Raw genomic sequence first — 26782 nt, 5'->3', positions numbered from 1 at the left:
GCCAAGCAAGCAAGCGGTGTACACTAACTCTTCTTCTTTGCCCATGTGACCTCTAACATCCATTTGGGCAAAACAACTAATATTTCAACAATTTTCTTTTTAGTTGAGAAATGAGATGCAGGAGGGAAAGATTAAGGAGAGTTTAGAATGCCAAGGATGAAGCGATGTGAGTGTGAATGTGTGTGTGTGTGTGTGTGTGTGAGTGTGGGTGAGCGCGCACGCGCACGCGTGGGGGGCTGAGGGGAGGAGGCATGAAAACTAACTCTTCCAGCACACACCCCTTTTGCTACTACAAGGACATGCAGCAATCCCATTTACAATAGTAAAAATGCTGAAGGATCTCACGGTCCCTTCGCTCCTGCGACCATCCCTACCCTCTCCTACAAAGCCCTTCTGGCTTTATTGGTGCCAGGGAATTCTTCAGGGGTTAAATGGGGGAGCACGGCCACTACCATTGTTGTAATAAATAAATGAATGAACCAGAACGAACCAGCAATACATCCCTGGGAAGCAAGTATCTGATTTTTCTGCAATTAGAGATGTTAACTGGCACCCATATATTTTTTAAAATTCTGTTTTATCTTTTGATGTGTATGTGTGTGTTCATTATAGACACACATGCATCTATACAAAAAAGAAGCACATACCCCTGCATATACATACATCAATACCTTTAAAAATATTTTATCATTATTTATTTCAATGAAAAGACAGATAGCTTAAAAAAAAATTGGATAAGCTAGCAACTCACCTGGAAGGCCTTATTATTTTACATATACAGCATATACAAATACACACACACACAGACACACACACACACACACACAAATACACACACAAAGGTTTTTTCCCCCCATGCCATACAGAATGCTAAAATATCTGAGATCAGGTTGCTATGCCAACAGATTTTTTTTTTTCTAAAATGAATAAAATTATTAAGGAGGGAGAGAACATTCTTGACTCCTTTCCTCCCATCCATGAAGCCGAGAGAGGCTCAGGGAGGGCGAGAGGCTGCCAGACAGGGAGGAGGGGAAGGAAAGGGAAGGTGGGTAGAGGGGTGTTTGCTTACCAAAGATGCTGATTTGATCGTGGCAAAGCGCTCTCTGTTCCGATAGTGGAGGGCCTGGCTCTGAACTGACTGGGTAGGCCGCGGCTCAGGCCTGGGATCGCCGTGGCCCGCCTCATCCCTTATGAATACATGACCCTGCAGAAATGGATAAAAACCAGGAGAAAGTCCAGCTGTGCTCTTTCCTCGCCGGCTGCCTCTCTCTCACCCCTCTTTCTGCACAAGCGCTGCTGTTTGAAATGCATAGTTTAGCTCTCTGCTAGTCCCCGCAGCTCCCACGGTACAAAATGAATAAGCAACACATTGCAGCCTTCAGTTAGGAATGTCAGCTGATCGCTAGTGGGATGCCTTCTGAATCCCTGGCAGGCTTTTTCTTTACCTCCAGAATTACATATATGCAAAAGAAAAAAAGAATAGAAAAAACAATTCAATGTACAGACTCCTTAGAACGGTTTGCTTAAAAGGCTGTAACCAAAGAATTCCTTTAAAAATGTCATGTCCATGTCTAGCGGGGAGGATGCTGGTGGCTTTTAACATAAAAGCGAGCCTCCGCCTCATTCCCTTGAAAGATCTGCGCTCTCAATTGAATTTTATTTGAGATCTGGCCGGCAGGATCATCGTTCTGCTTTTAGAATCAGTGGAGGCTTGTGCTGAACTGCCTCTCTAGCTTGTGCTCGGAAGATTCGGCAGTCACTGAGGGATCCTGCTTTCCAGTCATGATCGTACACAGTTCTAGCACCTTCTCTCTACAGCTTCTGAAAGGATTTTTTTTTTTTTAGATTTAAAGAGACAGGCATACAATTCCATCCAAATGATACTTTCACAAATTCTCCCTCAACTCAGCATGGGTATGTCAGCAGAGTAAGCAAAGCTACAATTTAATGTCCTTGACTGATTTAATCAAGCCTGAGCTTCTTGATGGACAAAGATGATTAATCTCATTCTAACACCCGGCAAAAAAAAGCACATTCCCTGTAAGCGTAATAATGGATGTTTCTTAGATGTAACTGGGATGACTTTTAAAGGGGAAAGGCTTCTAGATGATGCTCCACTCAATAAAAGATGAAGCGGTCAGTCAGTGAGTAGCTCTAATGCCTTAGATTAAAAAAAAAATCTCCAGTAATTTTCAGCTCAAAATCATGTACAACTGGGGGGTGTTTTTCAGCTGCACACATTCAGGATGAGGAAGGAGAAACCAATCCCCTATTTCCCCCGGGTTCTAGGAGAAACCATTTATGAGAGAGGTCAGTTTTGCATTTTGTCCACGACTACTTGAAATTTTCCTAATTGCTCTTTCCTTCATTAGAAAGCAAGACACAAATAGGCTTAGAAAACACAAGACTGTCTTACTGTCCAGAATGATGAAAAGTCAAAACATAAATTCTTTGGAGGGAAATGAAAATTTTACATCCACATTTTTTTTATGTAAAAGCCAAGACCTATTATTAAATTTATTGTAGGACTGATTTTCCTTGATTTTTTTTTTTGGTGTTTTGATATGTGGGGCAGGAAGTTACTGTGACATCTATGTTCAAATATTGTTTTCCGTTTATATGTGGCAGTTCAGTGAATGCCTTTAATAAACTTTCAATTGTGAGCAAATCCATCATATTCAGTGGATTTTCTACAGCTATTCTGTCCAGTAGGATAGCCACTAACAACATGTGCCTTACTGGAATTAAATTTTTTTTTAAAAAGGAACTTAAATGTAAAATTTAATTCCAAAGTTTATCAACTACATTTCAAGCACTTAATGACCATAGGTGGTGGCTCCTAGATTGGACAACAGAGATATAGAATGTGTCTCCATCTGTCCATCTATGCAGAAAGTTCTATCAGGCTAAGCTATAGGTTCAAAATGTACCTCTAAAGATGGGTGTGGTGGCACAGGCTTGTAAGCTCAGCACTGAGGAGGCTGAGGCAAGAGGATTTTGAGTTTGAGGCCAGCCTGGGCTATGTAGCAAGAACTTGTTTTTGAAATGTAGAAGAATATGGCTTAAAGGATCAATTAAAATTCTTTGTATTATTTTCTGGGAGATGGGTGTGCCACTGTAATTCATTTCCTGGGTTTAATGTTCTGGATAAGGCACTGGGGCCTACCACCATTTTGTTACTATGTATTTATTAGTACATCCTATTTATGCCTGAAATCGAACTGACTTAATATGACAGTCACTTAAAATGCTGCCAGTCATAAGAGATCAACCAGAGAGAGACCTGTGGTTTTCTATGCAATCTAACACAAGTCTTAATTTTGGTGAAGATTAGCTAACTTATTAATAATACACTGATAGGGAAGGACCCTAAATATGTAGCAGCAGCAGCATTTCAAATAACAGTAAGTTGACTTACCCAGCTATGTAACATATCAAATATATTTGTTTGCAAATATATATAATTTTCCTAGTTTTTTATGTCTGATAAAAATGAATATTTTAAGTTCAGTGCCCTGTTCATCAAATGAAAAGCCATATTATAATTTTCCAAGTTCACTAAAGGTAAGCAAATTGAAAAGGTGAAGTCAAAAAATCACATGACCCACTAAATATATCTTAAAAATCATGATTTTTTTTTTTTTTTTTTTTGCTGGTCTCTGGTGGCTCAACGCCTGATCACAAACTTCACTGTAATATTCTGGACAAGAAGCTTTACTTTTCTGTAGAGATTCCCCCCTGGGTGTCAGACATAAAACTTCTGGGATGAAGATTCATGGAGTAGTAATTTCCCTCAAGTTTGTATCAATTGGAATCCCTCTGGACTGCAATGTATTTTGGGAGTACTTTCACTACAGTACCTATCACTCTTATTTGTCAATCTTATCCTGAGGCTGTGGGCTTTTATAAGGCAGAGCAAATGTGAACTGAAAAAAAAAATTCAGTCTCCCCCCCCACCCCAGCACCTGGCCTAGTGCTTGATACTTAGTTGGCATTCAGTAAATGTTTGCTGAATAAATAAGCTCAAGAATACAAGTCTGGAGAGATTTTGAGAAAATGACATTTTCTCTTGGATTATTTAACAGAATTCAAATTTGTATTTCATAAAAATCTGCCACTTCTGTACTCTAAGAAAGTCATAAAATAGTGACACACACACACACAAACACCACAAACACACCTTTGTGCAGTGTGTGTGGAGTGTGTCTAAAAATGGCTTTTTTTTCTGTTGTTGTGAGGCCTTTCTATAGACACCCACACTTTTCTTGCTGTAGAGGAGAGATCAGCAAACCCTCAGTCTCTCCTTTGTTTTGTTCATTTCAAAATTATTACGTGGTTGTGTAGCAGGTGTGGTCACCAAATCCTGAGGCTAGAGGAGTGGAAGAGAAGCAGGAACGGCAAGGTACACATGGAAGGGGTTAGGTTAGGGCAGAAGATGGAAAGGGGCAGGAGAGAGGTGTTGTGTGGAGGCTCTGGATCCTCCTATGTGATTTTACTTTTACTTTGCCATATGTGGCTTTGGCCTGCTGGTCAGCAAAAATAATTGAAGGGCTGCTGAAGCAAGGGAAAACTAAACCCCAACAGTGTAGACCCTCACGGCCAATTTTCTTTGATTCCCCTCTATAAAAACAGTGAAACATTGACCAGTAGAAAGGGCCAAGTAAAGCTTTAGGAGTTAAGATAAAATGACTTAAAAAATTTTTTTTTGCTAAGTAATCCCTGAAAAGTGGCCACTAAGACAGGATTTGGCATATCTCAAGTAATAATGATTGAATAGTAATTTTTTGAAATATTTATTTATTGGTGCTGATATTGGGGCATGAATTTAGGGGCCTTGCCCTCTTATTTGGCTTTTTCACTTTTTTTTTTTCACCCATGGCTCAACAATTTGAGCCATGTCTCAAGTTCTGTTGGGTTTTTTTTTTTTTTCTGGTTAGTTGGACATAAGAGAGTCTAATTAACTGAGTTGCCTACCTAGGCTGGCTTTGAATTGTGATCCTCCAATCCTAGCCTCCTGAGTAGCTATGATTACAGGTGTGAGCCACTTTTAATATATGCAAGTCTCACGATCTATACCAACAGATGGCAACAAGAGGCAATATATGTATATTTGTAACAAAAATATTATTTTTAACAAAAATATACATATACCTGTGTTGTGTTTTGCTTTGTGATGTCGTGTATAAAACCTAGGGTCTTGTGCCTACTCGACATAGACTTTACCAGTGAGCTGTACCCCTAGACCATACAAACGCCTCTTAATTGACAAACTAAAAACATAATGGAGTCTATAGCGGAGGCAGTGTCATCTCCCTTTGCCAGTGCTGCCTACACAGTAACGTTAAGAAGTGGGATGGAGACTCACAAGCTAAACTGTGTTGAACCTTTGGCCTGGCATGTCCTGACAGAGTTTAGCCCACAAAACACCAATTGAGTGTGGACAGATAGACATGGTCCTGGAGGGCTGAAAGAGAGGTCTGTGAGGACTCACAATGTACGGTGGCAGCACCGGTGAGGGGAAGATAGACATGTTTAAAGTTGATGTTGTTAGAATATGTCCTTAGACTTATCAACTCATTCTTGTTCAAAAAGAAGATTTGCTAGCTACTCAGGACGCAGAAATCTGAGGATTGTGGTTCAAAGCCAGCATAGACAGGAACATCTATAAGAATCTTTATCTTCAACTAACCATCATAAAGCCAGAAAAGCTCCACTTCTGAGCATTACCCTTGAGAGAAAAAACTCAGGAACAGCACCCAGGCCCTGATTTTAAGCCTCCCTCCACCCTACATATACAAAAAGATTTGATCAGGATCCTTTCAGAGCCTAGGAAAATGGGGTATAAACAAAAACTGGGGAGAAAGATGTAACCTGAAATTCTATGCAAAGAAAAGTTTCACGGTCCTGCTAAAAATCTGTCTTTATTCTGACACATGGTAGATAGTTGTAAGCCAAGGCCTAGTTACACACAACCTTTAAAAGTAAATTACTTACTGTATAAAATGGCAATCTGTTTGGATATGATTTGATTGTAATGATCAAGGGAGATAAAAATCCTTCACCTCTAGAGAGGGATTCGGGAGAATGAGGAAAAGGGTGCTATTAATTAAGTTGCATTGTATGTACAAAGTAACATGTTGAATGGTAACTTTTATACAACTACTTAAAGATAATTGAAAAAAATTCCTCTCTCCCCCTTTTTAAAAAATATTCTTGGGTTGGGAAGGTGGCTCAGTGGTAGAGTGCTTGCCTTGCATGCATGAGGCCCTGGATTCAATTCCTCAGCACCACATAAGCAGAAAAAGCCGGAAGTGGCGCTGTGGCTCACGGGGTAGGGCACTAGCCTTGAGCTGAAGAGCTGAAGGACAGCACCCAGGCCCAGAGTTCAGGCCCCAAGACCGACCAAAAAATAAAAAATTCTGGTATTTGTCAAGCATGTTTTTATTGTCTCAAGTATTATCACTGGACAAACCATTAACTCTTTCAAACCATCAAGACAATACTTAAGATTATTTAAGTAGCCACTCTGTAAGCCACTACGTCCCATAAACCAAAATAGTGAAATGTTGAGTTTTTGGTAACTAGAGTATTGGTTCATTTGTTCATTCATTTGTTCATTCCACAGATAACTTGGGATGAAGTAAGTACTTCATGAAGCACTTTAATGAATTTACCTACTCTGTGCCAGACACTTTTCTAAGTATTGGGGATACCAGGCCAAGTAGACATGGCCCTTGCCTGGTAGAATTCACATCCTATTCATGATATAATAAATTAATACATAATGTACCTTTATATAGTGACAAGGATTAAAAAGAAAATAAAATAGGATAATGAAGTAATGGCTAAAAGACAATTATACAATATATTTTTTAAGTACTAGAGTTTGAATTCAGGGGTTTGTGTTTAATCCGCAGGTACTCTATCACTTGAGCCATATTCTAGCCTTTTACTTGGCTTTAGTTGTTATTGTTGTTGTTGTTATTGGATAAGGTGTCACACTTTGCCCAGGCTGGCCTGATCTGGTATCTTCCTATTTATACTTGTGTGTGGTTGGATTTACAGGTATATTCCATCACACCCAGCTTCTTATTGGTTGAGATTGGGGCCTTGCTAACTCTTCTCTCTGGTGAGCCTCAAACTGCAATGCTTTTAATTTCTACCTCCCAAGGAACAGGGATTACAGGCATATGCCACTATACACAGATGCTATATGATAATTTGATGATATGCTGGCCTTTCTGAATTTCTGGACCGGAACTCAAGGAAAACTAGTAAATGTTTTGTAAAAACAGGCTACTGTATTTCTTCTAAAATAATCTTTGTGTTCACAAATTATGATAGACTCTGAAATGTATCATGGATCCTCATTTTGGGATGCATTTCTGGTCTCAGCTGAATGGGGGTCCTGTTAGCTGTCATTTCCTAATAGCAGTTCCTTTGGGGGAAGCCTCAGATTCAGAGCACACCTGCTTCTATTCCGTGATGGATATGGGCTGGGGCATCTAGACTAGGGCCGTTTCTGCCCAGTGTAGACAACATGGAAGGGCTGAGTGAGCTCCAGAACTGTCTGTGGGGCTGGTTGCAGGGGCCTTTTTCATAATTCAGCTTCTGTTGTGCCCTGCTCCTCTCACAGGGGTTCATCGCAAGGGCTGTCCTAATTAAACAAAGAACTCCAGCAGGGCTAAACTGTCTCAGCTTGGTTTCCTGGAAAATCCAATCTGAGATAAGTGTCCCCTAACCCTACAAGAGATAAAGTATAGCTATTATCCATCTTCATGTAGAAGGGACTGACTGTACTAGTGGCTTCTGAAAAATCCACTTACAAGGGAATGCCTAAGTGGGTTCGACATTTCTTGATATGAGAGAAACAGGCCTTGTCCAGGCCAGAGGAGGGCAGGGGAGAGCTGCTTCTTTCGAGACTACAGGAATATTGCCTGGTGCTGGTGGCTCCTGTCTTTCATCGTAGCTACTCAAGAGTCTGAGATCTGAGGATCTCAGTCCAGCGACATCTCAGGCAGGAAAATCTGAGACACTTAATTAACCAGCAAAAAGCCAGAACTAGAAGTGCAGTTCAAATGGCAGAGCACCATTAGTAAGTAAGTAAGAGCCAAAGATTCTGAGTTCAAGACCTAGTACCAGACAAAGGGGTGGAGTGGGGAATGATTACAGGAACAGAAATACAAGATTTTAGAAGGAGCTTGGAGGAACACAACCTGAAGGAACACAAAGTTTGTGACCTATCCAAAGTAAAATAGATTTGACAGCAGCAGACCGAATTACAGACTAGAGGGCTGGGAAGGTGGCTCAGTGGTAGAGTGCTTGTCTTGCATGCTTGAGGCCCTGGATTCGATTCCTCAGAACCACATAAGCAAAAAGAAAAAAGCCGGAAGTGGCGCTGTGGCTCAAGTGGTAGAGTGCTAGCCTGTGCCCAGGCCCAGAGTTCAGGCCCCACAACTGGACCCCCCCTCCCCCCCCAAAAAAAGAACTACAGACTAGATTCATCATTCTTAAGAGTTTAATATACAAAATTTTCTACTGGGAGTTTAAAATACTTCCATTGTTTTCTTTTTAAAGAATATCTGTTTTTAAGCTCAGGTGTAAGGACTAAGTGGATATCATGAAAAGACAATGTTTAAGTTTTCATCTTATTTTGTCTTTCCCTCTTCCGTGTATCTTTCTTTCAATGTTTTTTTGAGGAAAACAGTGATTTTTTTTTAATTTTTATTTATTTATTTATTTTGCTAGTCCTGGGCTTGAACTCAGGGCCTGGGTGCTGTCCTTGAGCTTCTTTTGCTCAAGGTTAACATTCTACCACTTGAGCCACAGCACCACTTATGGCTTTTTCTGTTCATGTGGTGCTGAGGAATTGAACCCAGGGCTTCATGCATGCTAGGCAAGCATTCTACCACTAAGCCACATTCCCAGCCTCGTGATTTTTTCTTATTCATTGGTCCTGGGCACTATCCCTGAGACTGTCTGCTTAGGGACATTCTACCACTTTGAGCCACAGCTCCACTTCCAGTTTTATGATGGTTAATTGGAGTTAAAAGCCTCATGGAGCTGGGTGCCAGTGGCTCATATCTATAACCCTAGCTACTTAGGAGGCTGAGAACTGAGGATTGTGGTTCAAAGCCAGCCAGGGCAGGAAAGTCTGTGAGACTTTTATCTCTAATAAACTACTCAAAAAAAGCCAGAAGTAGAGCTGTGGCCCAAGTGATAAGAGTGCTAGCCTTGAGCACAGAGAGGCTCAGGACAGAGCCTACGGCCAGAGTTCAAGCCTCAGAACTGGCAAAAAAAAAAAGAGTCAAATCACAACCCTCAGTTCTCAGACTCCTGATTAGCCAGGATTACAAGTGTGAGCCACCAACACTCCATTTGTTGTTGTTGTAAGTATTGGGGATTAAACTCAAGGCCTTATGTTTGCTAGGAATGTGCTCTACCACTTGACACCATGCCTCTAGCTCAGCTCCTTTTTGTATTGTTAATTTACTTTGTTTTTGGTATTGAGACTTGAAATCTGGGCCTCACTGATACTCTACTAGTTGAGCCACACCTCAGTCAGGCTCTCTTGCTGTTTGATTAGAGATGAGAGTCTCATGGATTTATATGCCCAGGCTGGCTCTGAATCATGATCCTCAGATCTCAGCTTCCTACGAAAGTAGAATTACAGGCCTGAGCCACTGGTGCCAGCTGTATTGGTTATAGTTGAGCTACTGTCTGACAATGCCAGGGCTGGCCTGGGCTGTGGTCCTCCTACTTGTGCTTCCAAATATTGCTAGGTATGACAGATATGTGTCAATGTACCCAGACATTGTGCTTCCTCTGTAGCTAGAATTATAGGTATGCCACTGCTCTTGGCTATTGGTTGAGATGGGGTCCCTTGAATTTTTTATTCCTAGGTTGGCCTTGAACCTAGGTTTTCATGGTCTCGGTCTCCTAAATAGTGCCTGGTCCCTTCTAGATTAAATCCTCATATTAGGTGCAATAAAATTTATAAGGACATACAGTTATGACTCTTTGCTTAGCCTTCCTCATGATGATAAGCTCTTTGAAGATACCATGTCTGTTCCATTTCTTCTGTATTTCCAGAGTTGACCACAGCCCCTGGCACATAGAGATCCCCAACAATATTTGTTATGTAAATGATTAAGCTCATCAGCTTTAGGAAAGTAACAAGTAATCCTCCTATTCACAACTGGATACCAGTGAATTTTCTCCTGCCTTTCCTTCTTTCCAATTCAATTTCTTTTTCCTCCCCAGAAAAAAGTACAACCAATAAAAGTGAAAGTGAAAAAAACTTAAAAAAAAAAAACCCAAAACTTCAACCCACTTTTTCCTGGAATGAGAATGTGGTATCACTCATTAAAATACGTGCACACATTCCTCACCTATACCTAACAAGGAAAAAATTAGAAGGGACACTTTACTAATTTCACATGATGAACTATTTACCAAAAGCCTCTCAAATACTTTTGGGAAATACATAGAAACATTGTTAGCAATTCTAATTCACATTCTAGAAACTGCATTGAAAAAAGCTTTTTTTTTAAAGTATTTTTTTAAGTATTTTTTTTTAAAAGTATTTGTTCATGAAGAATTTCAGGGCTAGTGTGGTAGCCTAAGCCTTCAGTCCTTCTATGTGGGAGGCAGAGATCAGGGGAACATAGTTTGAGACCAATCTTGGCATAAAATTTCAGTGACAAATGGAAGTAAAATAAGGATGATTACAGTTCGGGCTGGCTCAGCATGAATAAAGTGAGACCTCATCTTGAAAATAACCTATACAAAAAGGGGTTTTAGGCATGGTTCAAGTGGTAGAGCGCCTGCTTTTTGCAAATGAGGCCCTGAGTTTAAATCTAAGCATTGCCAAAAGAGATAACAGGAAGAAAATAGGGGAAAAAGACATGATTAATTAAAAATTAAAAAATAAAATTAAAAAAAATAGGCCACCATTGGGAAGCTTTGATGGCTGGCAAGTCTGAAGGGTACCGGTTTAAAGGAGAATTGGGTTCTGTGATGTGAGACTTAGATTTTTTTTTTTTAACATTTATTTATTGATGGTGGTGGACATGGGAGCAAGCAGAGGAGATGAAGAAAAAGGCACAGGAGATGAAGAAAAAAAGCCTGCAGTCTTCTGCTACTTTTTCATGGAAAGAGAACTGTCAGTGTTGGGTTTCCTCCCACAATTCAGTTGTAAAGTGGGTATTGAGACTTGAACTCTGGGCCTCACTGACACTGGAAGCATCTGAAAGCCAAGTGGGCTAACCTTGGCTCACTGGGTGGTGAACCCCAAGTGTAAGGACCAGCAGGAAACCTACCTTCTTGTGCACAATGGAGGAGCTGGAGTTTACTGTGCCTTCCTCATCATGTGACATGACCATCTCAGAGCTGCTCTGGTCCATGAGCTCCTGCATGCTGTTCACACTGCTGCTCTGGCTGCCAGTGCTCACTGACACACTGGGGATGGAGTGGTTGCTGCCTAGGCTGTCCATTTCCCTGGTCAGGGTGCTCCCATGTTCACTGTCCTAGAGAAACGGGGCACTAGGGTTAGAAACCAAAAGATTGGAAATGAAGTGCCAATCCACTAAGAGACTAAGCATGTTCGGTTGCTTTTCTGCCAACCTGCAGGGGGAAACTCATTATGGAGCAGCTCTGATTCACCTCCATGCCTTCCTCTAGTGTGGTTCTGGACGTGGGTCCTAAGGTTCTCAATGCATCTATCCCGGGGCTTAATTGTACACAACTAGCACAATTGGGATGCTGCCACTAAGCAGAACCAGTCCAGGTTTATGAGAGCTCCTGGAGCACATCAAGGTGCTAGAGAGATGACTGGCTACTAAGCAGGTGACCTGCAGGATACCTGCAGTCATAGCAGTGGTCACTTGGACCCAAACTGGGATGAGAAGTTTTCAGAGATGCGATGAGCTCCGTGCTCCTGTGTGCATCATTATTGGGCAACTTCATGTCTGAGCAGGGATATTAATTTTACTGTCCTAGACAGGTAATTAAATTCTGCCTCCCTTAAGCAATTCTATCTTGTTTCTTCTGTAGTCTTATTAAATATATCTGTTAAATAATACTGGCATTCATCACTGTTGGCCCAAAGACTATTTGAAAAGTTGTAAAATAATCTGAATGTATAATTTATCCATCACAATGGAATATCTTTAGATATAAGATTAAATAATATAAATCAACCGAGCTACAAATAAACCCCATTTTCAAAGAACTATACTATACACAGATAACTTTAATGAATTGTTACTTAGTCTTGGCAATATAAGGAATCACTGGGTAGTACAAAATAGTACATAGTATATTGTATTTTAATAAATCAACTTCCCCATTTCTACATATGCAATCAAGAGATTTTATAGTTCAACTCTATTTCCTAAGTATTGTGTTTATGATTACTAGTAAAATAATTTTGCTTTGTTTTATATTAAAAAGCTAACATACATTCATTCTTCACTCCTTTTTATTTAGTTTTAACTTGTTCAAAACTAATTCCTGGAGTAATCCTCTTATTCCTATTCTTTCTGGCTTCTTTACTTACATCTCTTTGCTCTGCCTTCAATGTCTTTGTCCCAGTTCCATACTTTTTGCATATAAACATGAAACAGCTTTCCCCGTATCTATGGGCCTTTGCATAGGCTGAACCCTCCCACATTTCCTTCTTAGCTCAATTTCCAAATCTCAAAATAACTTTTTTTTTTTTTTTGGTCTGTCGTGGGGCTTGAACTCTGGGCCTAGGCACTGTCCCTGAGCTCTTTCTTCAGCTCAAGGCCAGCGTTCTACCATTGGAGCCACAGTATCACTTCTAGTTTTCTGGTGGTTAATTGGATATAAGAGTCTCATGGACTTTGCTTGCCTGGGCTGTTTTTTTTTTCTTTTTATTGTGAAAATACCATACAGAGGGGTTACAATTACATGGGCAAGATAGTGAGTCCTGGGCTGGTTTTGAACCGAGATCCTCAGATCTTAGCCTCCTGAGTAGCTAGGAGTACAAGTGTGAGCCATTGGTGCCCGGCTTCAAAATAACTTTTGATGCCTATATCTTCTTGTCTATTCTTTTCTTCTGGTCCGAGACTGGGACTCAAACTCAGTACCTTACACTCTTGCTCATTGGTTAGCACTCTACCAATGGAACCATACTTCCAAGGCCAGTGTCTCTATTTTCTTATCCCTTTTACAACCCACAGCAATCTACTACTTGTCCACCCTTGTCCCATTAAACTACTTTAACAAAGGTCACCAAGGACACACTATTCTAAAACCCACTTGACCTGACCTCTCTGGTATCAAACACCATTGTGCTACTTAAAGCTGTGAACTTTCTTAACATCTGCTCATGTATGACATGGGCCTTCTTCCCTTTCAACTTCTTTTTTTTTTTTTGTCGGTCATGGGGCTTGAACTCTGGGCCTGGGCGCTGTCCCTCAGCTCTTCAGCTCGAGGCAAGCGCTCTACCACTTGAGCTACAGCGCCACTTCCGGTTTTCTGGTGGTTTATTGGAGATAGGAGTCTCACGGTCTCTCCTGCCCGGGCTGGCTTTGAACTGCAATCCTCAGATCTCAGCTTCCTGAGTAGCTAGGATTACAGGCGTGAGCCACCAGTGCCCGGCCCCTTTCAACTTCTTGATTCATGACTACTTTAAGGCTCTTGACTTCCAACCAGCTTTCTCATTCCCAGACTTCTTTCTTCTATTCTATATTTGTGTATCCCAACCAACTGCTCATAATTACCGTTCAGGTGGCTCAATCATTATCTTCTTGGTCTTCAACCAATTCTTTTATGTGTGTGAGGAATCAGGAAGCCATCTACCCTGAGAAAACTTCCATCTGTACATAATATCAGGAGGAATGGATGCTATGACCTTGAACTTAACAAACACCACCTTCAAATCATCCCAAACTTACTCTTTTTCCTTAGAACTTCTTGTCTTTTCTTGGTATGAACATATGCCTAAGCCACCCAGGCTCAAGTGTTAAATTACCTTAAATTCCTCATTGTCACTGTTACTTTGTCAAAAACCATTCACATCATGTCTTAGGTGTCACCTGCACCAATGCTGCCTATTTTTCTTCCATTAAGGACCCCTCAATGGCCATGTGCCTTACATGAGAGTTGTTCTATGTCTTCTAGGATCCCTGCATGTCTCTTCAGGGTGTACCTGCAGGGTTATCTTCAAAAGTATTCCTTCTATCCAGAAAGTTCTCACATAGTGGACATTCTGTGAGGATAGGCTGGAGTAAGCCATACCTACCTCTTCATCTTCTTGGGACTCATTTAAGGGTCCATTTCGAGTCTCTTGGAAGAGGATTTTTTTCATTTTCCGGTACTGTAGGTTGTCCAGCTCACGCACAGCATCTTTGGTCCTCTGTATGAGGTCAATGAGGACTCGAGGTGGCCGTTCCCGCCGAACAAAGTCATGCTGTTTCAGGAAGGAGAAAGAACAAACTGCTATCTGAGGTGTAAGATGTAGGTATAAAAGCAAATAGGGAAATATAAACAGTTCTGAGCTTTGCAGAAATATCCAATTATGTGTGTGTGTGTGTGTTGGTACTGGATACTTTCTGGTGCTGGCACTTTTCCTGGCCAGGCTCTCGCTTTGAACTGTTATCTACAGATCTCACTCAACTAACTAGCTAGGATTACAGGCATGAGCCACTGTTGCCTGAATGGTATTTTAATGCCAGGAAGAAATGTGAAGAAAAGACAGATTATTGAGGAATAAATAATAGTAATAATAATTTGTGGAGCTTTGTCTTTTGTGTTTTTTTTAAAAAAAATTATTTATTTATTTATTTATTCCGGTCATGGGGCCTGAACTCTGGGCCTGGGCACTGTCCCTCAGCTCTTCAGTTCAAGGCTCGCATTCTACCACTTGAGCCACAGCACCACTTCTGGCTTTTTCTCCTTATGTGGTGGTGAGGAATTGAATCCAGGGCCTCATGCATGCAAAGCAAGCACTCTACCATTGAGCCACCTTCTCAACCCTGTTATTTTAATTACTTAAGTTTATCTATCACTGGAAAAGCCCTTGATAGGTTGGTTTACTATATTTCTTTAGCATTTATAATATAATTTTAGCTAGTTATTCTTTTTTCTCTATTTTTCTTTGATCAGAACACTTGCTATTTCTATCTTTTTGTTGTCCACTTTCCTAAATTTTATCTCTTTTCTCTTCCCTTATTTTAATATAACCAATATTTGTTTATATACCCTGCACCCATCCTAGCCATGGTAGCTCTTTTCTCATTTCCCATTTCTTGTTTGGTTTTTTAAAAAATCTTTGTCTACTTCAAAGTAATACAGATACCATCTCTTCTCTAGTGTTTTATTCTTGCTGTCTCTCCCTGTAGACTTGTGAAGCTGTGGCTCAGGTAGACAAAATGGTTCATGTCTAGAACCTGTGGCTCAGGCACAAGGGGGTCAAGTCTGGCCCTGTTGCTTCTGTTACCAGATTCCTGTGACCTGACACTCAACAAAAAAAACCCTTTACTTTTAGGTGAGCTGGCTTCAGATCTACTTTTTCACTAAGACGCAAAGACAGAAAATCAGAGAACAATGTCTACAGGGTCTAAAGAAGAAAACAAAACAAAACATAAATCCCTGATTCAGACAAGGTGCTATTCAATGATAAAGACAGCTGACATTTTTAGTCTTTACAAATTTAGAGGCCTTCTGAGTTTTTCTTAAAAACAAACAAACAATAATCAAAACTGTTCAGGAATAAAACCCAGCCAATTTGGAGTGAAACAAACAAAAAACATGGTTGAAGACCACACATAAAGAAAAAGATTACAAATCTGGAGTGCTGCATATATTAATATTGCAGGAGATCCACACATTGTGCTGATGGTGATGGACCACATGTGTGAAATTTATAGTTGTACATAGAAAAACACCACAGAGAGATACTGAAAATTATGTTTCAATCAACAGATGTGGTTCACGTGATATTCTTGCCATTATCGCCTATAGTGTAATGTCATATAAATGTATGCTTTGGCAGCCATGTACCTTCACTGCTGAAAGATCTGCAACAACTATGGCACTCGAACCCCTGACAGACTCAGACCTGAGGGTATCGCATTAAAATCTATGCCTATGTTGGTAGGCACAGAAATATCACTATGATGACCATAGCTAGTAGGGAATACTCGTGTGTGTGTGTGTGTGTGTGTGACCACAGCTAGTAGGGAATACTCTTGTGTGTGTGAGCGTGTGTGTGTGTGTGTGTGAGCGTGTGTGTGTGTGAGCGTGTGTGTGTGTGTGAGCGTGTGTGTGTGTGTGTATGTGTGAACTCAGGGCCTGAGCGAACTTCCTAAGCTTCTTTTGCTCTACCACTTAAGCCTCAACTCGACTCCAGACTTTTTGGTGGCTAAATGGAGGTAAGAGTCTTATGGACTTTCCTGTTCTGGCTAGCTTTGAACCATGATCCTCAGATCTCAGCCTCCTGAGTAGCTAGGATCACAGGTGTGAGCCACTAGCACCTGGCTAAGAATAATCTTTATTGGAAGGAAAAAAAAAAGAGGGGAGGAATGGGAAAAAGGACAAGTAAAGGGTAAGCAACCCATGGGGAATTTATGGCACATACATCATGGTGATCTTGCTGTTTTTTTGCCTACTGCCATCTCTGGGTAAATGACAAGGGACGTTCTAACCTAGTTTGCCAGGATGCCCTGACACAGTAATGATTTACCAAGTCCCCCCACAGTGGGACTTTAACACTTCCATCTCAAATATAACTGAAAATTTACCCGTAACAATTCTGCTGATGTTGGCCTTTCCTGAGGTATTTTCTGCAAGCAGTAATCAACAAATCTCCTGAAGGAGTCTGTCCTGTGTGGGAATATATGAAGAGAAGGCCAAATGAGGGGCTGCAGAGTGAGCACTTGATTATATAAAACAACTTCATTCTAGACAAACTTGTGCATGTTAGGAAATTTTTAAAATCCAGTGGTTTGGAATCTTAAGAGAACTGGAATATTTCCATGTTCTCAAAGTTTTAAGGTACCTGAGGTTAATTTTTCTGGATGACATTGTTAGTCAACATGAACACACACACAGTCACATGTAAGGGAGCATACTTAGGTTAAACCATAATGCATATCAGAAAATGAAAACTACCACACTACACTAATGTATAATTGTTCAGTGCATTCTTCTCCTAAGAGGTAACAACCCTCATGTTGTCGAGTCCATATTCTTCATGTCTAGTGAATATTCCTCCCTGTCCTAACAAGGGAGCAAACCCAGAGGCACAAGGCATAGAGGACCTAGGGATATAATTTTTGAAGAAAATTACTTTCTGTCTTGAAAACCCCACTTTGTCTGCTTTCTAGAACTTTTGTGGCCTCCATGTTATGTAGATGTTATATTCTGGGGGAAGGAACAATACATTTCCCTAATCGTACTAAACATTCTGTCCCTCTTCTTACTTAAAGTAAAAAAAGTGATGACAATTAGGAAAGATAAACGGGGCTGATGAGGGTGTGACTGGCAGGACTTGTGAGGCTAGGTGGCAGGGTGTGTTCCCCTGGGATTTTAGATGCTGTACACAGTAGGGACACAGCACCAGCCCAGGTAAAGGGCAGAACTAGAAAATGCACATGTACTTTCTGATAGCACTACAGGTGTAAAGGCACTGCTTGTGGGACATCAGTGTCACTGGCTGTGACATACAATGAAGGGTCAGCTATAGAAACTGCAATTTAATGAGACTGTCAGCTGCTAGGAGCATTGTATTGGAGATGTAGAAGGACAGCAGTCTTACCATTCACTGGACTGCAAGGTGGGGGAGTCGTTCTGAGCGATGTGATACAAAGCACTCATTGCGTTCATGTTGAAAAGTGGGGGCTTCCTTTCCGCTGCAAGGGAAGAAACATGATAAGGCCATTCAGGAAAGAGACCAGGCAGAGCGAGAGACATAAGGAACTCTGTGCAAAGCTTGGCTTCCCAATCGATAGACAGCTCATTACTGTCATCATGCCACACGACCCACTTATTTTAATCTCGAAGGTCAGCCCAGGATAGCCATTCACAGACTGCTGGTCTTTTAATGGACATTGGCAAAGCTCCTAACACAGCCTGCTTCAAATGGTGTGAGAAAAATTCCTTGTGTCTTTTTCATAAATCTCAGAACACTGACCATTGCCTACTTTCCTATAATAGGTATAAACATCTTCATGCATGTATATGCTTTAACATAAATATGGACTTATTTACGAGAGCAGAATAGAAAAAATATTATTATGGAGTGGAACACTTGAAACCTCATTAACATATCTGGGAGATAATCCTCTTCAGTGAAGAGTTCGGCAGCTCATCCAGGCCAAATCATTGTTGGGGAAGGGGCGGGGAGGTGTGAGGTAGGAAGTAGAGGATAAGTAATACACACACAGCCTGGTCCTACCCATTATAGAGAGAAACTCTGCAACTTAACTTTTTCTTCCCCTTCTCTTCCCTTTCCTTTCTCTGTCCCTCCTTCCCTTCTTTTCTTCCTCCCTTCCTTCCTTCTTCCATAGTACTGGGATTTCAACTCAAAGCTTTGTGTTTGATCACTTGAGCCATGCCTCTAGCCCAGCTTTTTGCTGGAAATAGAGTCCTGAGGACTTTTCAGCTCAGGCTGACTTCAAACCACTGTCCTCCAGACATGGTCCTGACTACCTACTTGTAGAGCATCCTCTGAGAAACCTGTTCTTTCTCCATTTTTTCCTGTCATCTTTATCTTCACTGAAGGAACCAAGCTCAGACACTCCCACTGGCTCTGCTTTCTATATCTAAACCCCTCCCTTCCCTCTTCATTCCCTACATTTTTTTTGTTTGTTTTTGTTCTAGGAATTCAACACAGAGCTTGTACATGTTAGGCAGGTGCCTTTATCCTATACCCCCTCCATCCACAGTTCTCCATTCACAGCCTTCACTCACTATATTGCCTAGGTTGCTTGCTAGGTTCAAGTGATCTTCCCCTTTTAGTTTTCCAGTTAGCTGGGATTACAGGCACAGCACTAAACCCAGTGCTAGCTCTTTCAGGTTTCACTTTAAAATATAATTTTATTTCTGCAGTAGTTTCATACGTATTTATTCAGGGCTTAATATATATTTGCAATCACTTCCTCAGGGAAGCCTCTCCTGATTTCTCAGCATATATCTCCCATTAGATTTTTGTCACTGTGAATTAGGTTTGTTCTTTCTACCATGTTATAATCCCTGTAATGGTGTAAGGCTTTACATGTTATAATCCCTGTAATGGTGTAAGGCTTTACATCACAGGTGTCCTCTGTGCTAAATATCACAAGTGCAGCGACAGTGTTTACTATTTTCATCATTGCATCCCTAGTGATGAGAATAGCACCTGGTTCACAGGAGGCAGCCCCAGAATATCTGCTCAAGAAATGGATATAGTCAAAACAAATTAAAGAAAAGACGGGATGGGAATGTGGATTAGTGGTAGAGTGCTAGCCTTGAGTTAAAGCAGCTCAGGGATAGTGCTCAGGCCCTGAGTTCAAGCCTCAGGACTGGCAAAAAAATGGAAAAAAAAAACAACCAAAACAATAAAGCAAAGATGCTTCGTTAAGAGAGAATCTTCATGCAGCAAGCAGTCACAAAAATGCCCAATGTCAGACATTAAGTGATGGCCTCAGCCACTATCAGGCAACAGGAAGCACTTCATTCACTGGGCAAAGGTAAAAATCTAAGCTCTCAGGACACTGAGCTGCATAAGAGAAATGTTAGGGATAGTGCTAAAGAAAGAAAACAGAGCCAGCCTGGGCAGGAAAGTCCGTGAGACTTTTATCTCCAATAAACTACTCAGAAAACCAAAAGTGGCACTGTGGCTCAAGTGGTAGAGCACTAGCCTTGAGCTGAAGAGCTGAGGGACAGCGCTCAGGCCCAAAGTTCAAGGCCCATGACCAAAGAAAGAAAGAAAAAAAGATAATTAGAAAGAATATAATACAACCAAATAACAACAAAGCTTGGTGGTGCAATGAGAATAGTAGTACAGCTCAGAGTTGAGCAAGAAAGGAGAGTCCTACAAAGCATAAGTACTCACCCTGTAAACTAGACAAGATAGCTGGGTGTAGTGGCTCATGTCTGTAATCTAGCTAACAGCTGGATGAGTCATAGGACAATCATGAGGTATGACTCCAAAAAATATAAAGAAAATAGCTTGGTACTCACCCAGTTCTATGCAGGTAATCCCAAGGGACCAAATGTCAACTTTCCCATCATACTGTCCTTCATCCATAGCTAAGATCACTTCTGGAGCCATCCTACCAAAGAGAACATGTAAAATTCAGGTCAAAAATTAAAAACAGGACTGGGAATGTGGCTTAGTGGTAGAGTGCTTGCCTAGCATGCATGAAGCCCTGGGTTCCATTCATCAGTACCACATACACAGAAAAAGCCAGGAGTGGCACTGTAGCTCAAGTGGTAGAGTGCTAGCCCTGAGCACAGAGAGGCTGAGGGACAGAGCCCAGGCCCTTATTCAAACCCCAGGACCTGCATAAATAAATAAATAAATAATACATTTCCCTTATAAAGTGGCTCAGTACCAAAATGTGCTTAAGCACATTAAATAATTTTACCTGATACAGCTATGTTTATACCAATCATTCTGAAAAATATTCAAAATGTAAAATATACTTAGTGATTTATATGCAATAATACATTATTTTCAGTAAGTCCTGGTTTTACTCTTTACTATTGGTTTGACCTTGGGTAAGTAACCTGCTTGCACATCAGTTTCTTCAGCCATAAAAATGGAGAGAATTCTAGTAGTTACCTTATAGAATTGGGTAAAGAGTTTGCATATATAAAGCACATATAAATTAAAATGAAAATAAAACCATTAGTGATTTTAAAGACCAAAACTTACAAAGCAGGCTGCGGTAATAAAGTGTCACTTTGCTTGTTTGTCACAAATGTCCTTTCATTAGGAGGGTAGGGGCCTTGTCAGTTTAACATGCTTTGGAGAGAACTATATGCTATCATTGTGTGGAAGCAGTTGCTTGGTAAATGCTATTTGATGGTATGGGAAAAAATTCAAACAGCAGCTGATTTGTTTAGTATGTAATTCATTTCCCAGAATATAAATCATTCTCCAAGATATATGGAAATTCCAATGTAGCTACAAAAGGCAGGCAAGAAATCTGGACTAGAATAGGGAATAACTTCAAAGTCGGAATGAAGATGGTATATGGGAAGTTCATTCACCGGAAGGTAATGCTTACGCTTGTTGGCTCACCTGAGAAGGGTGTCCTTACCTGGACACTCTGCCTCGATAGAAAAGTTCAAAAGAAACCTCCAATGAAATCCAAAACCTGAGCTTTGTCAGTGAGTTGATAATCCTACTCAGTTTACACACAGTGACATCAACCCTTATTTGAACAATTTAAAGTCATTCTAAGTTGTACATTCAGGACTTAAAGTGCTTCTTTGTTTGCTTGTAACAAATAATATCCCATTTGGGGCACCTGGGTAACACACATTGCAAAGAAGAAAACAACACCAAACTAATGCCAGAGTTTCATCTTGTTCATGTGTACATATTTCAATATTCTAGTCTATTTTCTAAGTCTACGTACCAATAAGGTGTGCCTACGAAGGAATTGGCAGGAGAAGCTATGGAGGCAGATCCAAAATCAGCCAGTTTTACCTGGCCTGGCTCTGTCAGGAGAATATTTCCTGCCTTAATGTCCCTGGAGGAAAAAAACAAGAGGATCAGAAAATTATCTCTCAATTTTGGTAATGGGATAGGTCAAAGCATGCAGTTAATAAGATTATAAAAAGTTTATTTAAAACAACAACAACAACAACAACAACAAATTTTGCTCAGATAGCTAGAAGGGGAGGTTAATAACTACTGCACATTGTCAGGGGGGTCCAGATTCCTGGTGTACTTACAGGTAGATCATTGTAATTACTTAAAGATAGAGCTTCCTTCAGAGGGAGGGTATACAGCAAGAAGGAAGGCAGACACAGCAGACAAGGAAAGCTCTTCAGCTGCTACCCCTTTCAAAAGCATCTTCTTCAATGCTAAATCCAGTCACTGCAGTATTCCTTGGGTAGAGAAATTGGTACCATTCTAACTGCCTTTCTTATTTTCTCTTCCAGTTTATGTAGCATTCTGGAATCTTACATGAAACTTTGATGACTCTGCATTGACTACCTGCAGTAACCCTCAACTGTGCACATACCTTTTCTTTCTTGCCTTTTACCCTTTCTCTCTGCTTTTAATTGTAACTGCAATTCTAAGGCACTTGAGGGTGCATGCTAGATAGAAGGTATTGTTTTAAAAATAACACCGTACAGTAAAAGGAAGACCCTGAAAGATCAAAACAAACAAGGATTAGGGGTTAGGATGTGGCATTTTGATTGTGTTAGACAATGAATTGCAAGTGTTTATGACTAAAGGTATTAGATCTTTTATGCAGCCAAAAAGTTTTAAAAATGTGACTTAAAAGATTCACTTTTCAGTAAAGTCATTTATAATGAAGATGGGGATGTTCTCCTTGTGTTTAGAAGACACAAGTGTCTTCTAAAGACATGAGGTGTAATGAGCATAGAAGCCAGGAACTGTAAGTTTATGGACCATGGAAAGATAAAGCAGAAAAAAAAAGAGCAAAACTTATTCCAGGATGAAAATGGTCAAGTTCAAATGCTTCTCAAACAACCTTTGCAAAAACTTCCCTTGGAAATGCAGTTTCCTTCCTCATGGTTGCATTGGACATTGGCAGAGAGAACTAAAAAAAAAGGCATTATTTACTTCTCTTTGCAACAGAAAAGTATTTTTCTTCTTTTATTTTCAACTAGAAAACTAAACTGCCTCTCTTAAATAAAAATAATAAAAATTGGACATAGTATTCATTTTTAAAACTCAAGAACACTCTTTAAGTGTTTTTTTTTTGTCTTTTCAACTTCTTTTACAAACCAAAGGCGATAATGTATTATTCAGAATAGAACAGTAAGACAGTGTGGATCTTCAGGTAATAAAGACACATAGGCAAATAATTCATTTAGAAATAACATCTCAGTTCCAAAGAAACACATTTTTAAAAGGTCTTCAAATACAGATATTATAATAAATGTATTTAGTTGCAATCAGGACACACACACACACACACACACACACATACACACACACACACATTTAGTTTTGTTGTGTGATGCTGGAGATGGGACCTTTGGTGTCATACTAGGTAAGTGCTCTACCACTGAGCTCCACTCCCAGCCCCATAATTCTCCCTAGTGATGACTAAGGCCAGTTCGTGGTAGGATCTGATGGGCCTGTATTAAGGAAGTTCTGCTCTTGTAGTTCTAGTAACTGTCAGGTGACTTCTGAAACACCTAAAGGGGGAACTGTGACCTAATAGTTTCACTTCTTCCTAGTAAATGCCAAGTGTTTCCCTTGGTTGCAAGGCATCTCAAGTCCTTTGCATTTTGGAGCTATTCTGCTATTACCACTCATGAAAGTCACAGCTAGGAGCTCTTTTCTATAGAAGGACTGACCACTAATAACAGCTTTCTTCAGGAGAAGTTAGTGGAGGGAGGAGGGGGAGTGGAAAGTAGCCGGATGGTCAGTGGTAGACTACTGGCTTATCAACTGCAAAAGGCCCTGGATTAAAACATCAGCACCAATCAAAACAGAAGGAAGGGGGCTGGGAATGTGGCTTTGTGGTAGAGTGCTTGCCTAGCATGCATGAGTCCCTGGGTTTAACTCCTCATGAATCAAAATAATTGAAAAAGATTTTTTTGCCAGACACAAGTGGCTCATGCCTGCAATCCTAGCTACTCAGGAGGCTGAGATCTGAGGATCGAGGTTCAAAGCGAGCCAGGGCAGGAAAGTCCGTGAGACTCTTATCTCCAATAAACTACCAGAAAACCAGAAGTGGCACTGTGGCTCAAGCGGTAAAGTGCTCACCTTGAGCTAAAAAGTGCAGGGACAGCGCCTAACCCCAGAGTTCAAGACCCATGACCGACAAAACACACACAGACACACACAGACACACATAGACACACATAGATACACACAGACACAGACACAGACACACACACACACACAGAAGGAAGGAAATAAATTTAAAAAAAGAAAAGAAAATGGATAAGAAACCACACACACACACACACACACACACACACAGAAGGAAGGAAATAAATTTAAAAAAAAGAAAAGAAAATGTATAAGAAACCAGTAGATTACTGGATTAGGAGTTAGGAAGTTTGAGCTGTAGTTCTTACTCTATTACTTTAATGCTCTGAAATAATGGGCACATTATTTACATCTTTCTGAGCTTTAATCTCTCACACACCAAAATGTAGACTTTAGGAATGTAAAGTGTTTGAAATGGCATCTGTATATAGATGATTAACTTGTTATTTCAACAGGAGAAGAAACTCAGCTGAGAAATAAATATATCAAAGAAAGGTGGATTTTCCTTTTTTTGTGTGTGACATTCTGTCCAGAGTTACTAGGCTCTTCTTGAGTTTCCCTGAATGATTAGCCTAGAGAATGTTAACCTATAGAACAGATATGACAGAAATCTTTTTGGATGAATGGGAAAGGCCAGAAGATGGAAGCAAATTTTGGCAATCTAATTCCTTACATTCAAGAATAGTAACATCTGTTTGCTTCCCATAAATTCTTAGGTACCCTGAAAGTCAGAGCTTGCACTAGTTTTCAAGGGTCTTGGAAGAGAGGGTCCTGTAAGAGAAGGGAAAATGAACCTTACCTGTGAATCAATGCATGAGAATGTAGATAGGCTAGCCCCTGCAAAGCACCATGGGTAATGGCAGCAATCTCCACTTCCTGAAGTGGCTTTTTATGAACTGAGGAAGGAGGAAGGGAAAGTTGATCACATATCTCGTCATTTGAAGATGTGGAAATAATATTTACTTAAATACATAGGGTATATATTTTCTAGAGAGTAACAATTCATGATCAGATAAAAACCAAATGCAAGAAACAAAACAGACCCACCCCTCAAAACAAAACAATAAAACTTTAATATTCATTAATACATAGCTAATTTATCAGTCAGTTGCCAGTTAATGCCACACTGCTTCCAACTGGTGTGGTGTGAGTGTACCACATGTCCTTCTGATATTTTAGATGCCTGGAGTGTTCTAGGTCACATTATTCTCCTCTACCACAGAGCCATCTATAATTACCCCCTCTAACCACAGGTTTTCATTATTTGTGAAAGCAGCTAATAAGCAATTTCTATTCAGAGATCAAGGATGATCTAAGACATATTTTAATGTAAAATTGTAACATAGCTTCTGGTTATAACAACATCTGCAGAGAAGAATTGGGTCAGTTGCTATATTGGAGGGGGTTAAATATCAATATATTTGTTAACTCTTACCTCTCTGTTATGTGTATGCAGGCATTTGATGTGTTTGATTACATACATGCCACATCATATTAACCCAATAATTTATCAGGACCTGCCGTGGATGGGCCATGATTGAATGGCAGGAGAGGCGTTAACATCATGTGATGCTGCAGTGATAGTGCAGGATGTAGTTTGCATAGCTTACCAGTACTATCCTTATCCAAGTGGACTACTCCAGACTGCACTTTACTACAGGGACAGATAATGTGCTGACCAAAGTAAAACAGTAAGGAGGGTATATCCAGTGCTTTCATTTACAGAGCTTACCTTCCAACAAGTCAGAAGCAGAGCCTAAGCAATACTCCATCACCAACTGTAACAAAGTAAAAAAATTGGAACAAAAATATTAAATGGTAAATTCTAAAAATGAATAATACATCAGTATTAAATTGGATGTTATTTGGAGTAGCATGATGAAATCTCTGTCTCACTGTTCTGCTAAAGAAGTGAGTCATCCTTCATCCAGTGTATCCCCTTTATATATACCACGCACCATAGTCACTTAGCACTCATCTTGGTTATCAAATCAAGTTTCAGATCAGCTTTCACAGTGCTTCAGTGCCATGTTCAACTAAACCTCAGTTTATTCAATGATGCTCCCAAAGTACAACTGGAGTGGTTATTTGTAATTTTACTGAAGTATACATTTGGAAATGCTTTACTGTTTATTAGTTAGTTATTAGCAACTGCTATTAATATCTTACTGTGCCAAATGTTAAAATTGTAGACCTTATCACAGATGTTATAAGCATGGGGAAAATCAAACTATAAGCAGAGAGCAGTATTGTTTATGGGTTCAGGAATTCACTGGGATTCTTGGAACACCTCCCCCCAGGGAAATGAGGTCGGGGGCTACATTGGTTTCCATGGAATATGTCTGCTAGGGATAACAGCATCTTCAGAATGCTAGTTGTCTTTGTCATCATGAGGTGACAGGGAGTTGGAGCTTGCTGCCACTGCCCAGCATAAATGGTGAACACATCACTAGCTTGGGGAAAAAACAAAACAACAAAATTTCAAATCCAGGCCAGGTGTGGTGGTTCATGCCTATAACTAGCTACTACAAAGGTAGAGATAAGGAGGATGATAGTTCACCAGGGCAAAAAAATTCACAAGATCTGATCTCAACCCATGGTTGGTTGTTGTGATCCATATTTGTTATCCCAGCTACATGGGAGCATAAATAGGAGGATCATGGTTCAGGCCAGCTGGGGCAAAAAAAAAAAATGTAACCCTATTTAAAAAAAGCAAGAAAGGCCGGGCGCTGGTGGCTCACACCTGTAATCCTAGCTACTCAGGAGGCTGAGATCTGAGGATCGAGGTTCAAAGCCATCCGGGGCAGGAAAGACCGTGAGACTCCTATCTCCAATAAACCA

The 26782-nt window shown here is 40.4% G+C and overlaps 1 protein-coding gene across 3 annotated transcripts in view; it reads right to left on the bottom strand.

Moving 5' to 3' along the window:
• The window catches only part of Taok3 (TAO kinase 3), a 131356-nt gene that overhangs the window by 35282 nt on the left and 69292 nt on the right, over nt 1-26782 (bottom strand). For 2 of the 3 annotated variants that reach the window (XM_013014430.1, XM_013014431.1), the window contains 9 exons: nt 25674-25719; nt 24741-24837; nt 21597-21710; nt 20191-20282; nt 17786-17879; nt 16770-16851; nt 14270-14437; nt 11322-11528; nt 1070-1204 (listed from right to left, as the gene is read on the bottom strand). In XM_013014430.1, coding sequence (XP_012869884.1) covers nt 1070-1204; nt 11322-11528; nt 14270-14437; nt 16770-16851; nt 17786-17879; nt 20191-20282; nt 21597-21710; nt 24741-24837; nt 25674-25719 — 1035 coding nt within the window. Of the gene's footprint in view, nt 1-1069; nt 1205-11321; nt 11529-14269; nt 14438-16769; nt 16852-17785; nt 17880-20190; nt 20283-21596; nt 21711-21915; nt 22014-24740; nt 24838-25673; nt 25720-26782 lie in introns of those variants that run through there. The other variant, XM_013014432.1, reaches the window with a different exon arrangement.

The sequence above is a fragment of the Dipodomys ordii genome, unplaced genomic scaffold (assembly GCF_000151885.1).
Source record: "Dipodomys ordii isolate 6190 unplaced genomic scaffold, Dord_2.0 Scaffold23, whole genome shotgun sequence".
Lineage (NCBI taxonomy): Eukaryota > Metazoa > Chordata > Mammalia > Rodentia > Heteromyidae > Dipodomys > Dipodomys ordii.
This window is presented reverse-complemented; position numbering and strand designations above follow the sequence as displayed.